At 49.0% G+C, this 14902-nt stretch overlaps 7 protein-coding genes across 7 annotated transcripts; 4 read left to right on the top strand and 3 right to left on the bottom strand.

Annotated features, from left to right (window-relative positions):
* Positions 1-376: 376 nt before the first annotated feature.
* On the bottom strand, positions 377-619 carry PHATRDRAFT_15749 (predicted protein; the record flags this gene model as incomplete). Its single annotated transcript, XM_002183921.1, has 1 exon — positions 377-619. A coding segment is annotated over one exon (243 nt), but the record flags the coding sequence as incomplete, so codon positions are not given.
* A 1545-nt stretch (positions 620-2164) lies between these two features.
* PHATRDRAFT_49218 (predicted protein) lies at positions 2165-2778 on the top strand (the record flags this gene model as incomplete). The annotated part of the gene is made up of 2 exons (XM_002183804.1): positions 2165-2342; positions 2386-2778. Exons 1-2 carry the CDS (start codon positions 2238-2240, stop codon positions 2776-2778), a joined length of 498 nt encoding a protein of 165 aa, XP_002183840.1. The 5' UTR covers positions 2165-2237.
* A 488-nt stretch (positions 2779-3266) lies between these two features.
* On the bottom strand, positions 3267-3964 carry PHATRDRAFT_39877 (predicted protein; the record flags this gene model as incomplete). Its single annotated transcript, XM_002183922.1, has 3 exons — positions 3267-3278; positions 3480-3850; positions 3871-3964. 3 exons carry the CDS (start codon positions 3962-3964, stop codon positions 3267-3269), a joined length of 477 nt encoding a protein of 158 aa, XP_002183958.1.
* Positions 3965-4773: 809 nt separating this feature from the next.
* On the bottom strand, positions 4774-6069 carry PHATRDRAFT_49220 (predicted protein). Its single transcript, XM_002183923.1, has one exon. It carries the CDS (start codon positions 5959-5961, stop codon positions 5308-5310), a length of 654 nt encoding a protein of 217 aa, XP_002183959.1. The 5' UTR covers positions 5962-6069; the 3' UTR covers positions 4774-5307.
* A 2784-nt stretch (positions 6070-8853) lies between these two features.
* Positions 8854-9717, top strand: PHATRDRAFT_39880 (predicted protein; the record flags this gene model as incomplete). The annotated part of the gene is made up of 1 exon (XM_002183805.1): positions 8854-9717. The coding sequence occupies one exon, from the start codon at positions 8854-8856 to the stop codon at positions 9715-9717; it is 864 nt and encodes a 287-aa protein (XP_002183841.1).
* A 1474-nt stretch (positions 9718-11191) lies between these two features.
* PHATRDRAFT_49221 (predicted protein) lies at positions 11192-13048 on the top strand (the record flags this gene model as incomplete). Its single annotated transcript, XM_002183806.1, has 1 exon — positions 11192-13048. Exon 1 carries the CDS (start codon positions 11912-11914, stop codon positions 13046-13048), a length of 1137 nt encoding a protein of 378 aa, XP_002183842.1. The 5' UTR covers positions 11192-11911.
* Positions 13049-13300: 252 nt separating this feature from the next.
* Positions 13301-13834, top strand: PHATRDRAFT_49222 (predicted protein; the record flags this gene model as incomplete). The annotated part of the gene is made up of 1 exon (XM_002183807.1): positions 13301-13834. One exon carries the CDS (start codon positions 13301-13303, stop codon positions 13832-13834), a length of 534 nt encoding a protein of 177 aa, XP_002183843.1.
* Between the last annotated feature and the right edge of the window lie 1068 nt (positions 13835-14902).

Below are 14902 nucleotides of genomic sequence, written 5' to 3' on the forward strand. Positions count from 1 at the left end.
GAAATGAATTGTGGTTGAGGTATAATAACGTGAGCGTATTCATGGTGTTAACTCCGTTTGACCAGTCCGCTGGCAAGGTGCCCGTCATGTCGTTGTAGCCCAGATCCAAGAGATAGAGCCTCCGCAAGTTCATGTTGACCGGAATGGTACCGGTGATGCTGTTGCGATACAAACTCAAGTAACCTAATCAGTACAAACGGCGCAAGAAAAATTCGTACAAAGACGTGGTGTAAGTATCGATAGGAGTGTCCACGTGTTTAGAAAAGGCTAAGACTCGTCCAAGCAATTGCACAACGCATACTCCAATATACTTCAACTTACGCAAAGGCCGCACGTTGGCATCGCCTCCCCCCAAACTGGGCGAGCCCAGTCCCTTAGGAAAGGGTCCGGAAAATTCGTTGTCTCCCAAATAGAGCGATTCCAGGGCGCTCAGTTCGGAAAAGTTCTCCGAGAGTGTTCCGGTGAACGCGTTATCGTGCAAATAAAGGAACCGCAAATCCTTGAGGGTAAAAAGTCCTTCGGGGAGCGTCCCTTCGATATCGTTCTCGGCGAGATCTAGTGTGACGAGATCTTCCAACACGGCCACTTCGGTAGGCAGAACGCCGATGAGATCCGTCCGAGCCCAATTGATTTGGGTGATGCGCGAAATATTGGAATCCACCACGTCCATACAGGTCACTCCGGGCCAACCGCAGGCGGGGAGAAAGAGGTTGTTATTCGCGACACGTGACTCGCCGTCGTGCAGGGCAAAGTCCATGACCACCACCGCGTACCGTTCCAAAATTTCCACCTGCGGCACGTTGTCATATGACAGGTTGTCTTCGTTCAGCATCCAGTTGAGTGCTTGATTCTGAAAGGTAGAGGGGTCTTCCAGAATGGCGGTGGGTGTGACGGTGGCGAGGAGGGTGGGTAAATTCACCAGTGCCGCTGTGGGTGCGGAGGTGACGGGGGCTAGCGACGGGGCCAGCGTGGGGGTCGCCAACGGAACGTCCGTCGCGGTCTCCTCCGGACCGGTGGCCGTGGGAGCCGCACCCGGACTCGCCACGGGGCTGCTCGTAATGCTCTCGGAAGGACTGGCGTTGCTCCCGTCAGCGCCGGACACGCCGCGGGATGGATCGTTGGAATTGTCGTCTTTGAGTAGAATAACGCTGACCGGAATGGCGACGGCAATCAGAAAGAGCAGACAACAGGAGGCGATGAGCAATCTGCGGTACGGTCGAGGTTCGGCTTGGTACGGTCCTTCCGGAGCCGCGCGGTTCTTGTGTTTCGTGTTGTCTTCCGCATCGCCCAGGCAGACGACGTGAGACTCCATGGGGCTGGAAGGAGTTTTAGGACTGACGGGCATGATGGTCAAGGCTGTTCGTTCGAAAACTTCTGTCCCGAAATGTGTCGGTGTCAAAGGAGGAGAGTGGATTGGAAGGTTGGCAGGAAGGTTCCTGTTAATGTCAAGTTCCCACTCGCGAGATAATGGGCTATTATACCAGCGGGAAAAGTCGTTCCGCTAGGGCAGTGTTGGATCGTGTAAAACGGCTCGAAAAGATTCGAACGGCACCACAGTGGGACGGTCTAACGGGTCCGAGTGAGTAGGTCCAGGAAGAGAGAGGGCTTCGCGTTCGTTGCGTTGGAAGGTGCGACGAATCTCGACTACCACTATGGAATCGTGTGGTGTGGCCGAAAACATAGGGACGTCCATCGGGGTAGCGAGATGGCAACGCTTCACCGGTTTCCGACTCGGAAGCATTACTTACAGAGAACCAGGATTCAGACATCCGTTTTGCCGGACAGCGCTACGTCTATTTATCTTGGCGGGAAATGAAAACGTATTCCTTTCCCGATTTAGCACATGTAATCTGCTGTAAGTAATTCTGAGGTATCGTGAGTTGACTGGGTAAAACGGACGCCAGCCTTCCTCTTCATTCTCGTTTTCCACGACAGAACCATTTCGCAAGATCCAACCAGTAGAACGCCCAACGAAATCCACGAAAACCGCACCCCATTCCAAACGAATCTAACCCCCATCCCATGTTCGTAACGGAAACATACCTGCATATGTAAACATTGGCAATTGCTAGTGTAAGTTTACTTACTGCACAGACCAGGCAAGACAGACCCATCCATCCTCCACACAGAAGATATTGAATCTAACAGTAACTCAATTCACAGTCAAGCCTTCTCCCACAGTCCTTGTCGGCTCCCATCATCCAGACCATTTCTATACTCTACACTATTTGAATATAATGAATATCCTACGTTTGGTTGGGTTTTTGGCTTTGGGATACGTGGCATCCTTGGCGACCGCGGTCGATCCGACCGACGAAGTGGAGGCGACCCCCGAAGACGAGGTAGGTTGGGACACTCCCACCCCACGACGACGCTCATTCGCAGTTTTTAACATCGACGACTTCCGCACCGTTTACGCCCCTCCTTCTCACACACCGTATCCCCGTTCTACTCGTACAGCGCCAACTCCAACGCATCTTTGATATTCTTACACCGGAGGACGTTTGTCGAAACGGCGAATTCAATTTTGGCCCGTGTGACGTGTCGCGGTTTCCCGTCTGCAACAGTGAACAGCTCATTTGTTACAACCGACGACCCCGTCGGGACTTGTTTTGGCCCGACAACCGTCAGCCGCATTTTTACATTGATTACACCAACGTGTACTGCTATCCGGCCAACTGGGGAGGTTGCTCTTCGTGCTCACCTGGACGATACTGCCGTAGTGAAGAACGTTGTATTCTCGACGACTCCAATTATCCCTGTGCGAACTGGATTTAACTCCGGGCATGGGGGAACGATGGCGCCCGAAATTTGGTATCCCTCTCGTAGCTAATTCGTCCCTTCGGGTGGCCGCGCGTGTTGCGTGCATTCGTTCGTTTCAAAGGACGGTAGCGGTAATCATTCGTAACAATCTGTTTTTATATTCCATTGCCGTCTCGTGTCTCGTACTCTTGCTTTTCATACAGGAGTAGATAGATAGGTCCCGTCGGAGATGTGGTTTTTACTGTTAGCAAGAGTTGCCCATATCGTGCGTTGACCGTGCCGCGCCTTTTTCCGCCCGCATCAGACCGCTCGGTCGGCAACGAAAGGGTGAATCCCCTTGAGTGGTCTCTCTAGTGTCTGACAGCAAAGAGTCTTCCTTACTCTTGGTGAATGACAAAAACTACAGAAAATAGCTTGACTCACTGTCAATCACGGAGCTTATATTTTATGCTACAAGTGGAAAAGAAGAATTGACACTAGAGTGGTCCAGAGATTTACAAACACTAGTTGTAACCCTTTTACGTATCATCAGCAGATTAACGTGAAAAATTATGGAAGGTAATCATGTGGTTGGCAAAGCAGAGCTTTCCGTTTTTGGTGTAGCAAAGCCATGGCTCTTTACCACCAGGTTGTTCGTTGTCTTTGCACAAAGAGCAGACATGCGTTGATTTTTTGGAACACATTAAGCACCGTCCCTGGAGTCTGTTGCCACTTACAATTCCATTCTTGTTCTTCCTCCTCTTCTTGGTGGGTGTTAGATGTGCACCGATGCCGCTTCGGGGTTCTCCGGTTATTTTGGAAAGCGTTGGGTTCGTTTCAATATTCGCAAAGTAAAGTCCTCCTTTGACAGAAGACTTCTTGTCTGCAATTGGGTCAGGTTGGATTTCGACCACCTCCTGCACCAAGCAGGCGTCCTGATCAACTTTTGCTTCTCTTGGTTGCAAACCAGGTCTGCTTTCGTTACCAGTAGTTGTTGCGGTCGACTGATCATTGTCTTCGTCGAGTGGTTTTTTGTTGAGTCTACCGCAGCGTCGTTTCGTGACACCGTCGAGTCCGGTGGGTTGCTCTCCTTCCGACATGCTTGGCACTGGACCTTGGTCAATTTACTGTCCGTGTATCCTGCAGGGGCCACCCTTGTGGATGGAAGTCGCCAGAAAGCGTGCGAAACGACGGGGAACTGTTGAAACCGTTCCGCATCCATGCTCCGCACCTACGATAGCAAAGCAGCCAGCCTGGCACACATGACATGATGTTTTTACCTATACGCACAATTTCAAAATTGAAGCTCCCGCCATATATGAATTATGAACTTAAAAGCGGTCGACTGGCTGTAAACTATAGACGTTCAATACCGTTAAAATTGTGAAACACAGCAACACGCTTACCAAGGGGCCAGCCCGTCACGGCTACGCGGTATTGATGAAACGTGTACCCGACAGACGGGAGTATAGATTTGTCCCGTCCGCGGACCAACCAGACACAACGTTTTCTGGATTGCGTTGGACGACCACGACATTTCCCGGCAGTTCCTTCCGTTGTCGATTTGGCATGCCGCTAGTATTGTCTCGACACCTCTACACGCAACCTTTCGGTATCCCCCATTGTCACCATGACTCGATCGCAGGAAGCGATGCAGCGGCGGGCGGAGAAACGGAATCGCACCGTGGATGAGCAGCGTCGCGCCGACGCCGAGGCGCTGCGCGTGCAACGGCAGAAAGAAGCGGAGGCGTCACGGAGTCGGCGTCCACCGCATCCTCTCCCGCAAACGGACTTCATAAAGCCGCAATCGTTGGACTCCGAGCGTCGTCCCGGGAGACGGCCTCAGCCGCCATCGGCTTCCCCTGCATCCGAGGACAATCCGTTGGAGGAGACCGGGGCATGGATCTGCTCCGGGTGCGGCAACCACAATTTTGCGAGTCGCCGTGTCTGTCATTCGCAAACGTGCGATCAGAAACGTCCTGGAGACACGCCGGTTCCCGCTCGTCGCCCCTCGCGTCACGCGGCGGCCACCAGCAAACCCACCCATTGGCTGCCGCAGGCCGACGCCGCCGTCATCGAAACGAATCAGGCGTTGCGCCAGCGCTACGTTGAGACTCAAGGAGAAGGTATGACCGAGACAGATCGAGAGCGCGCCATGGTTCTGATAGCACGGGACGAACGCAAGAAAGAAAAGAAGGCGCTGGCCAAGAAGAAAGTCAACCCGGAAGAAGTTCCGCATTCGACCGAGAGTACGACAACGTGCTACAGCGACAAGAAGGACGTGGACACTCGGAAAGCCAACACGGCACTGCGTAAACGATACATGAAAACGAGGGGAGATGGAATGATCCAGGAAGAAATTGCCCGTGCCAAAATTTTGATTGCTCGTGACGAGAGGAAGCGGCAGCGAAGAGAAGAAGTACAGGGTGGTGAGGAACAGCCTAGCAAAAAAGGACGACACAAACAAAAGACGGATCACGCCAGTAGTAAAGTTACTGGTACCTTCAGCTGTGATTCTAAACAATAGTGAATTGATTTAGACACTTGCGCACCCAGAGTAAGCTTCTATCCCGGAACTGCAACCCTTGCAAGCTTGGCCTTGGCAGCTTCGTGCACCGGTTCTTGAACATCGGGCAGTTTCGATGTCGGGACAACTGGCATTTCCGGAATTTTCGTAGTATCGCTTTGTGTACCGCCTTCCATTTCACGTTGCAGGGCTTCCAGTTCGGCCTCCACGGCATCTTCGTCCGCGGCTGACAATTCCGGAACTCCCTGTAGAATCTCCGTAATTTCTTGCTCAACAGCAATTCCATCCTTTATTTCCTCCATCAAGTCCAAAACATCATCTACTGTTGTCTCCTCGTGCATCTTTTTCAGAGTATCTTTTCCAGCAGCCAATGCGGACAACATTTGTGTCTCGTTCTGCTTCGAATCTATCGTGTCTACCATCTGGAGCACATTGAAAAGCTGGTCTTCGCATGTTTTAGCTTGTTGTGTCTTGTACTTGCGTAATCTCAGCAATCCCAAAGCCCTCTCTCTTTTGCCAGTATCTTTGGCTTTTTTCGCCTGTGTCAAAAGCTTGGCGTCGTCCGCTTCCAGCTTGGTCCGGTAGCGCTGTAGACGATCACGGGCATTCTTCAGGTCCAAGATGGCACGATCAACGTCGGAAATTGCTGGCGGCGCAGCTTTTGCTTTCGGCTTACTTGACCCTCCACCCATCCTTAGACACAACACCACAACGGTTGTGTAAATCCGACAAAGACAAAGATAGCGGGACGCACCGAACTGATCCTAATCGCCATGGAAGTTCTGCTTCGCTCGTCCTTGATAATTGACTGTGAGTTCCAACTGTGCTAACCCGTTGTGGCACATGGTGGTGCATTCGTCATTCCCGCCATGGAAGGAATTTATTGGAGGAAATTCCCTAGCCGGGCGACGCATAGGCCGCAATTCCCCTAGGTATTCCGGCCAAATCCGAGATTTTCTAAGTAATAATTTTTGAGCGCGAAGTACCTCTTAAGTAACATAACCATTTAGCGTCATATCCTTCATATTTGTCAATGATCGTGTAGACTATATTTCTCATGCATGCATCAGCAGGTGTTGGTTGTAAATATCAATGCTTCCCATCCATTTGTTGCCTTCGAGGCAGTTTGCTTGGAACACTTGCTACCAACTACTCCTACGTGGTACCATCACACAAAGTTACCCCCCCCCCCCCCCCCCCAACTGTGATTCACTTGTGGCAAGTACTGACTGCATCAAATGGCGAGTAATACGTACTGATTTTTACCACCAACACCTACTAATGCCAATGCATGAGAAATATACTCTACACGATCAAAGAAAAATTTTAAGGATATGATGCTAAATGGTTGTGTTGCTGAAGAGGTACTTCGCGCTCAAAAATATTACTTAGAAAATCTCGGGTTTGGCCGGAATAGGGGAATTGCGGCCTCAGGCGTCGCCCGGATAGGGAAATTCCCCAATTTATTTGTCAGCGCAAAACAATATATATGTAAAGCTACAACGACATCCCAAATACTTTTACTTATGTAGCTGTAGCTTGTGGTCGTTTCGGTCACTATCGGGGAAGATCAATATTGACAAAATTTCCATCGTGTGACTGTGAAACAGTGGTTGACAGTGAGCTATGCCAAATCGACATACTGTAAAGCGATGGGCAGAACACCGGAAGTTCTTCGTAAATAGAACACGTGCTGAAAATTCTGCACATGCGCAATTATGAAAGAAAGTTGCAATTTTAACTGACCTTGTTTTGAAGGCAAACGGTAAAACCAATTACTGGACATCTCCACTTTAGTGGATGCTGAAGAAAGTTGGAATTTTGACTGTGCCTGTTTTGAAGGTCTCCTTAGTGGATGTTGAATCGACGGAGGTCGTTTCGGTCGTCGGGTTGGGTGGCAAACAAAAGCCCACAGTAAACCCAATCCCCTGCATCTGGTGGCAAGCCTAGTAGTTTTTCCCTAGTAGAGTGTGGGATCGGTTTACATTGATTGCTTGTCCGAATACCAAGATATTGTAGCTGTAGCCTGCTTGACGTTTTCGGAGCCACCTTTGCTTGTACAATATTCCTCTATCAAGTTATATACACTAGAATTGGCACTTTGGGCACATGACCACTTCCAAAATAGCCATACGCAGTACTGCCTCTGATTCACCCACTCGGCTGACTTGGCGTCCTCCGACCATCTTTGAGCAAAATCCAATTTCCTCATTGCTATTCCTGACCAGTTTAGTGAGATGGGAAGGCTAACGCTAATCATAGTCAACGACAATTTCAAACTATCGGCAAAATTTTGATTGAAATGCTGAGTAATGCTCATGGGGACTTTGCCAAGTAACATAATTCTTTTTCTTACAGTGAACGGTCCCGTGCCGTGTCGAACGATGCATCGTGGCATTATTGTCTCTAGATGAGACGTGACTTCGCAAAGCTCTTCTCAAATAGCATTTGCTTCACGGTAAAGATCATGACACCGACCCTCTACGCGACATGGACAAAGTCAAATCGCTTCCTAATAAACACACGCCAGGAGCGCTTTTGGCTCGATTGCCAAGATATGTGTCCACTCTTGGAATGAGGAGGCTAAGAAGATTACGCAGCCTCGCGCAATCATCAACGCCATCCATCAGGTGCCCCCTTTATTTCAGAATGAGTGCAGCTGAGCAGCTTTCTAAGTGAGAGAAGAGGAGGAAAGGACAATCAATTATTAGAATAATAGGAGTGTTTGTCGCAGCAGAATCGACTAGATCATTTAGAATAAGAAAATCAAGGACGCTACATCTGCTTTTCGATGCACGCTTTGTCTTTATGTGGAGTTCGGTGATGAACTAGAGCGTAGAGAAGGAATGGAAATTGCTGACAACGAGTCATGTTGAAAGCACAACGTCCATCACGCTGACGACGTAGTCGGCTTCTACGGCCCCATACAAGCTGATCAATACCATCCTGTTTCATGTTGTATGCGGCGACCAATTTGACTTGGACTCCCGAAATGTTTCATGTGTTCTAGTAACGGCCGACCGAGTGGCGTTTGTGACATTGAGCGACGAAGGCCTCAATGCATGCCAATCAGCGTTCCCGGTACGAAATAAACATGGCTTGCAAAGTCCGTAAAACTTGTCAGCAGCAAAACAGAAATACGTATTTGTCTCCCGGGAATGCTTTGATCAGAGCTAAATTAAGGCAATGATATATTGTATATGAAGGTAAGAAGGCGCAGAGGGGCAATACCCCCGCGTCAATGTCAGGGCGGAGTAACAAATATCATCTACAATTACCCTAAAGTTTCACATTTATGCGGAGAGTGACGATAGTTCTTAAGATTGCGGAGTCGGCAGCAGCATTAGATTAGATAAAACAAACGTGGGTTTTGGCAAGATATAAAAGCGATGCTGGCTTAAGGCCTGGCCAGTGGGAAGAGGGACTAAAGCAGTAGAAAGCCTTGGATTGATTCAGATTCTTCAGATATTCCTTATTTTTTTTGCTAGGAGTATCCAGCTTTGTACTCTCGTGTGCTCTTGGTAGCAACTTACGATTGGCCACAAAACTGCTCTTACTCAGAACCGCACAAGAGAAGATTCACCATGACTACTTATTTTGAAAAGAAGACTCCCGTGTACTACTCGCCGGGCAAAGCAGTTGCACCTTCTGCCATAGGGGACGCATTTGCGCTTCCCGTTGGAGCTGAAGAACCGAAGCCAAAACGTCCTCTGTCAGCTTACAACTTCTTTTTCAAGAGAGAACGCCAGGATATTCTGAGAAATACGCCAGTCCGGCCTCAAGGTAAGCCTCGACGCTCGCATGGAAAAATTGGCTTCGCCGACTTGGCGCGTACAATTGCTGCTCGCTGGAAAGGTGCTGACCATGCAGTGAAGGATCATTTTGAAAACATGGCCAAAATGGACAAGGATCGCTATGCACGAGAATTGGAAGATTGGAAGATCAATCAAGATAGCCAGAAGCTCGTAGGTGAAAAGAGTATTCCTCATTCATGCTCTCCGTTCTCGCCTTACTGGGAGGAGAATCAAGGAGATGACTTCGAGCCTATCGAGTTTCAAAAGAGCACAAAGACCCCAGCAAATTCTCTTCCGATCACCCAGGTAGTTACTCCCACGTTTACGACCAAGCAACCCTTAGGCCTCTCCTATGCGTCTGACCTTGCCCGAAGTGATCTCGGGTTCGGTGACTACAACGGAACAGAGCAATGGGCTTATAGCGACCGGGTTTCAACGGTACGTCCCGAAAAGCTTCGAGTCATCGAAATCGATGAAGTTGATTTTGTTAATTCGTGCTCCCTTCCCCGCATGGGCTATAAGAACCCACGCGAAACCATGCTTCGATACACAAATTTTTATGATCGACGCCGTCCCAGATTTTCTGCAGTCTTCCAGGAGGAAGGAGACCGATTGGAGGATGAGCGCGCTCGTTTTCTTTCGTTTCATCATTGATGTAAACAGAATAAAAGTGATGGATACATAGTACACACATGGAATTCGAAGTCATTGTGGATGACCTAATGTAAAGTAATATTAGTTGCTTTTCATGTGTACATAATATTCTAGAAGGTTTCGCAAAAGTGCTGTGGTAGCAGAAGTGAACCTCTGAAAACCTCTCAATACACGAAGTTAAGGCGAAGTTACTTTCTCAGAAATTGTTAGTATGCCGTTGCTTTTGACAGTAGTTGTCTTGACAACTATCGATCCGTCGTCATTCCTAGCTTCTCGAACCTTGCTGGTTCCTGGGGGCCCAGCGCTGTCTATCTGACGATCCATCACACTTGGGTCAGGAGGGAGGAAAAGCTCCCCTGATTGAATTTTGTCAAGCGCTGGACAGTCGGGCGGTGAAACGCAGCAGCCGCAAAAAGGAAAGCACTGGATGTAGCAGAGCGAGCAGACTGGCTGGTCGACGTACAGCTTGCTCCAAGGAAAACTAGCCACATAGTAGCAACAAAAATACTGACAGGCACAAGCGCATGTTTTTGTCGGCCTTACAAGACCGATGTCGAGACAAAGACAGGCGAACTTGCAGGTTTCGTTATTCTCTTTTTCCGTCACAAAGCCGCATCCACGAGGGGTTCCGTTAAAAGAAAGACAGGCGGCTTGTCGAATACACAAACAATCTCCCGATGTCATGCATAGACAGACAACTGTATTGCAATCGCAACCGTTATAACAGCAACAGCAGCCGTTGGCCATGCAGCGAACGTCATCGTCTTGTTCCATGGCAGTCTTTCAATATCTTGCTGTCATTAAAATCGTCGCTTCGTCGCGGACGCGTAGAAAAAGAAGGGTCAAAAAGTATCACAGTGATAACAAAAGAAGCTTTGCCGCGATGACTGTGAAGAGGAGTTGTCGTGTTGAATTGCCGTCGCCGTGTCGAGTTCTTTTTCATTCCGACTCTTTTCGATTTGTTCTTTCACCGTCGACACGAGAGAAATTAGCGAATAGAGTCGATGCTTTGAAAATAGGAAAACCGCCAATTTAGGTCACGAAAAGTTGAAAAATCTCTATTTGGGTGAGATCCGAAAATTATCAACCTAACTTCAGGATGACCGCGAAACGGCTTCTGGTTAGATTTAACACTTTCGATAGTCTAGAATCCAATGCTCGTTGCGATGCTCTTTGTACGATCTAATTTTTTCAATTTTTCGTGAGACCCAAATAGCGGTTTTACTCTTTTGGAAAAGGACAAAACACAGCGACAAATTGACTGTGAGAGAATTCTTTTGGACTTGAAATACACATCGACACTTATCGATCTTGAGCCCTTCGCGATTTCAAGACCTTCCAAATTCAACATGTATATGATCCGCCCTATGTAGATCGAGATGTGGAAAGGGCTATTTGAAGCGTGAAGTAATGTGAGAGTGCTCCAAAAATCGACCAATACTGCGGGTCTCAAGCTTTTCTCATAGGATTTCTGGAGGAGACATCGAGCGCCAAAAGAGAGCGTGCTAATTCTTTCATTCAAAGTGAGCTTGCAAAATTTCGTAGACCGAAGGTACCAAGGTCGTCGTTACGTTTTGAGTGTCGTAAATGTTGTACCATAATTTTCAAGAAATTTACAGTTCTGTATCATTTCATTCCGTTTCCAAAGTACTGTGGTATTGTCGTATCTCGCTGACTGTGAGTCACCAGACGCTTTCTGACACGCGAGAAGAATGAAGAGAGCACGGGAGCCGAAGAAAATAGGATTGTTCTCGTTGTGCCCCTGTCGCTATAGTAGACCATAGGGAGCAAGAACCAAACGTGACACACTTATGGACAAAAGTGAAATAGAAGTAACCCCGCGCGAAAAAGTGCTTTTGCGCCGGACGGATAGAGACTTGTTTTCTTGAGAAAAAGCTCCATAATCCGAATACCAGGAATAGTGCAAAACCCAGCTGAATTAAGGTACGCGTATCTGCGAGGCCAAGAGCATAACGTTAGGCCACTCCGATCCCTGACCCGTTCCAACCCCAGCGAAAGCTATTCATTCCGACGACTGAGAGCAGAATTCACAGTCTAAAGAACGATACAGGATCTGTAAAGCGGCCCAAAACTGCGGGACGAAATAGCTTACTGCGAAGGAAATCAGTTACCCCTGTCTGCAAAAGGTTGTTATACCAAGCGCCGGCCTTCCCGTTGCTGTTTGTATACTCCGATGATCGAAAAAAAGGATTCTGACTTTGATCAGACGGTTTCGTCCCGGGACGAACCTATCATGGACGTACCGATTCTAGTCCTGAAAGACTTGCAACGAGACGGTACGGACACCGCCGACCAAGCAATTCGACAAGGAATGGATCTTGGTTGTCTTTGGGTCGACATCGGCGATGGCTGTGACGCTCTGCAAGACACTGGTGTATTGTGGTCCCACGTGGAATCATTTTTCAACACTGCACGTGATGCTCCCCACTGGAAATCATCCCGTTTCACGGCTCCACAGGACCCATACCTCGATGCCCTCATGCATTCCGTTTACGTCAGTGGGTCGCATTATTTTTCGAGACCGAGTTTCGAGTCATCGACCATATTTCCCGACGACGCAGCTAGTAAGGCCCCGGAGTGCTTGGCCGACATTGACCCACTACTGTTTCAGGTCCAGAATGTCATGGTAGATGCCGCCAACCAGATCTTTGCGTACATTGGTGAGCGTGTTCTCGGGATCGAAGCAGATTTTTTGGCAGCGGCTCCCGAAAAGCGTACAAATACCCTCACGTTGCACCGCGTTGCCCCCGTCGCGGAAGAGGAGGAACAAAAGACGGCCGCGCAGGAGCATTTTGATTTCAATGTTGCCAACGTTCTGCTGTACAATTATTGCCGCGGCTTCAAAATTTATCGAGACAAAGTTTGGTACCAGTTGGCGGAACCTACGAAACCGAATTTGTTGCTTTTCGATTTTGGGTCGGTGGTCAGTATTCGGAGCAACCGGCGAGTTGCGGCCCTCTTTCACCGCGTTGACTCGCCTATTCTGACCGAAGACGAGAGGGCAGCCTGGGGGTCTCGTTTGTCGTTGGTTTGCCCTATTGTTCCAGCACTACCGCAAGAGATAGAAACCCATCCCAAGCTTTTGGACGAGAGCATCGACGGTGGGAAATCGCCGTTTGATCGTCACACGTATCGTGACCACGTCTTTTACGCCAGCAAGCACTACACCATGTTGAGCAAGCACGTGGTCTTTGACGATCCCAACTACAACAAGGCCGTCTCCTTTCAAATGAGAGGGGCGGCCTTTTCCGTTTTGCGTACCAAATTCCGCGCGACCTGGGGGAGCCTGTTTGGACAGAAGGCCCGTTAATGACACCGTAACGGTGTGAACAACAACGTGAACCAAAATGGATCGTACTTCCATCGGCATAGACGGTGCAGTACTTGTTTCTAGCCATTTGACAGCGTTCACTACCAATTACATTGTATACACTTTCTACACACATACTTTTTTGTCCACCCGGGACGCCTCTCATAGACGTGCTCTACCATCTGAGACCTACCACCATAGGAATCCGTACCGTCTCGACGTTGTCGTTTGGACAGTGCTGGTTCCATCGGGATGGGTAGTGGTCGTGGTGGTCCTCGTAACGAGCGGTTCCCTCCCTTCCATAGTCTGGTAGCGCGGTGCGGGAACGGGAAAGACTTCGGACTGGATCTGATCGAGCGCGGGGCAATGGGTGGTGCCGTGCCGTGCCGCAGCCACAGTGTGGACAGCACTGCAAACAAGAGATTGCCGCAGATAGGTTGCGCCACGTACAAAGGACTCCAGGGGAAAGCTGCTCACGTGGGAACTTGTGTAAGGTCTGGTGCGCCACATCGCCACACTTGGTCGGGCAAAAAGGAGGCCCAGGTCGAAAAACAGAGCAATCCAATTTCGAAGATTTCACCGCGCGTGCAGTCAATGACAATTCCATATCCCCGGGACTTGGTATTGACTGTGATGAGCGAGAAACAACAGGAGTGGCGGAGGCCCGGGCAACCAGTGGAGCTACGAGTCACGCACGCGAGTCTGTTGCAAGTCGCATCCCTGGTAGCAGAACAAACATTTCGATTCCATGCATGGCCCACTCAGGTTCCCTTGGTAGGTGGGTAGACACGTTCGTTTTGGAATAAACGTCCTCTGCAACAAACGAAAATTGTGATTGCTGTGATTTGTCAACTTCGTATCCAAAGGCGCCAAACCAGCAGAGGGAATAACCGACCCAAAGGGCGACACGAAAGAGATACCCTGCCCTAGACCTTTGATCTGTTGCTCCTGTTTGGTCGAGGCATACTCTATGCCGTAAGGCAGTTGGGGAGATCTTAAATCTTGTGAAAGCTTGTCACGTTCGATTATGTAACATAAGCCTGTGCCGAACCATATGCAAATGAGATGCCAATCTCCTTGGGAGTTACAGTTAGAAGGAGTCACGCAAACTCATGATTGAATTATGGTAGCGTCGACGGGTGGACAGAAGGAATTCGAAACGAATTAACGTGGACTGCGAGGTGACTTTTGAATCGAGGAAATTCACTAATGTAAAGGGGATGGAAAAAGGTGAAAACTCCCTTAAAGGGGACAGAACGTGTTCACTCTAAGTAGCATCATTTGGCGCTCAAAAATTGTTATGTATTCAAACTATATAAACTAACAGTAAACAACAAAATTTTAACCTTGATGCCGACGTTTCCCGCCACGATGTTTATTGCATGGTCTCCGATGAGAGTGAGATATGCGATCGTACTCGTCTTCGTCGTTGGTAAAAAGTGCCACCCACCGCTTGGGATGCTGAACAATCAACGTACCTCGCATTCGGACGACGGCGCGATTGCTGGAGATCGAACGACGTTGTGGCGGTCGTCGAAGACTCGGAGGGGTCGACGATCCCTTCCAAAATTCGATGGGGACCGTACAAATAAAACGTAACCTCGGCATTGACGTGTGCCCCTGAATGCTTGTCATGTTGGGGCTGCTTTCTCATCCAACACGCAGATTTCCTCGTTAAAATTTTGTTGTTTAGTTTAAATAGTTTGAATACATAACAATGTTTGAGCGCCAAATGATGCTACTTAGAGTGAACACGTTCTGTCCCCTTTAAGGGAGTTTTCACCTTTTTCCATCCCCTTTAGTGAATTTCCTCCTTTTGAATCCGCCCATGACGGCACACTTTTGAATATTCGA

Source organism: Phaeodactylum tricornutum, chromosome 21, assembly GCF_000150955.2.
Source record: "Phaeodactylum tricornutum CCAP 1055/1 chromosome 21, whole genome shotgun sequence".
NCBI classification, from domain to species: Eukaryota; Bacillariophyta; class Bacillariophyceae; order Surirellales; family Neidiaceae; genus Phaeodactylum; species Phaeodactylum tricornutum.

What these genes read in the sequence shown, in the direction of transcription:
- PHATRDRAFT_49220 (XM_002183923.1), bottom strand. Translation starts at nt 5,961, where the DNA reads ATGGGTGGAGGGTCAAGTAAGCCGAAAGCAAAAGCTGCGCCGCCAGCA.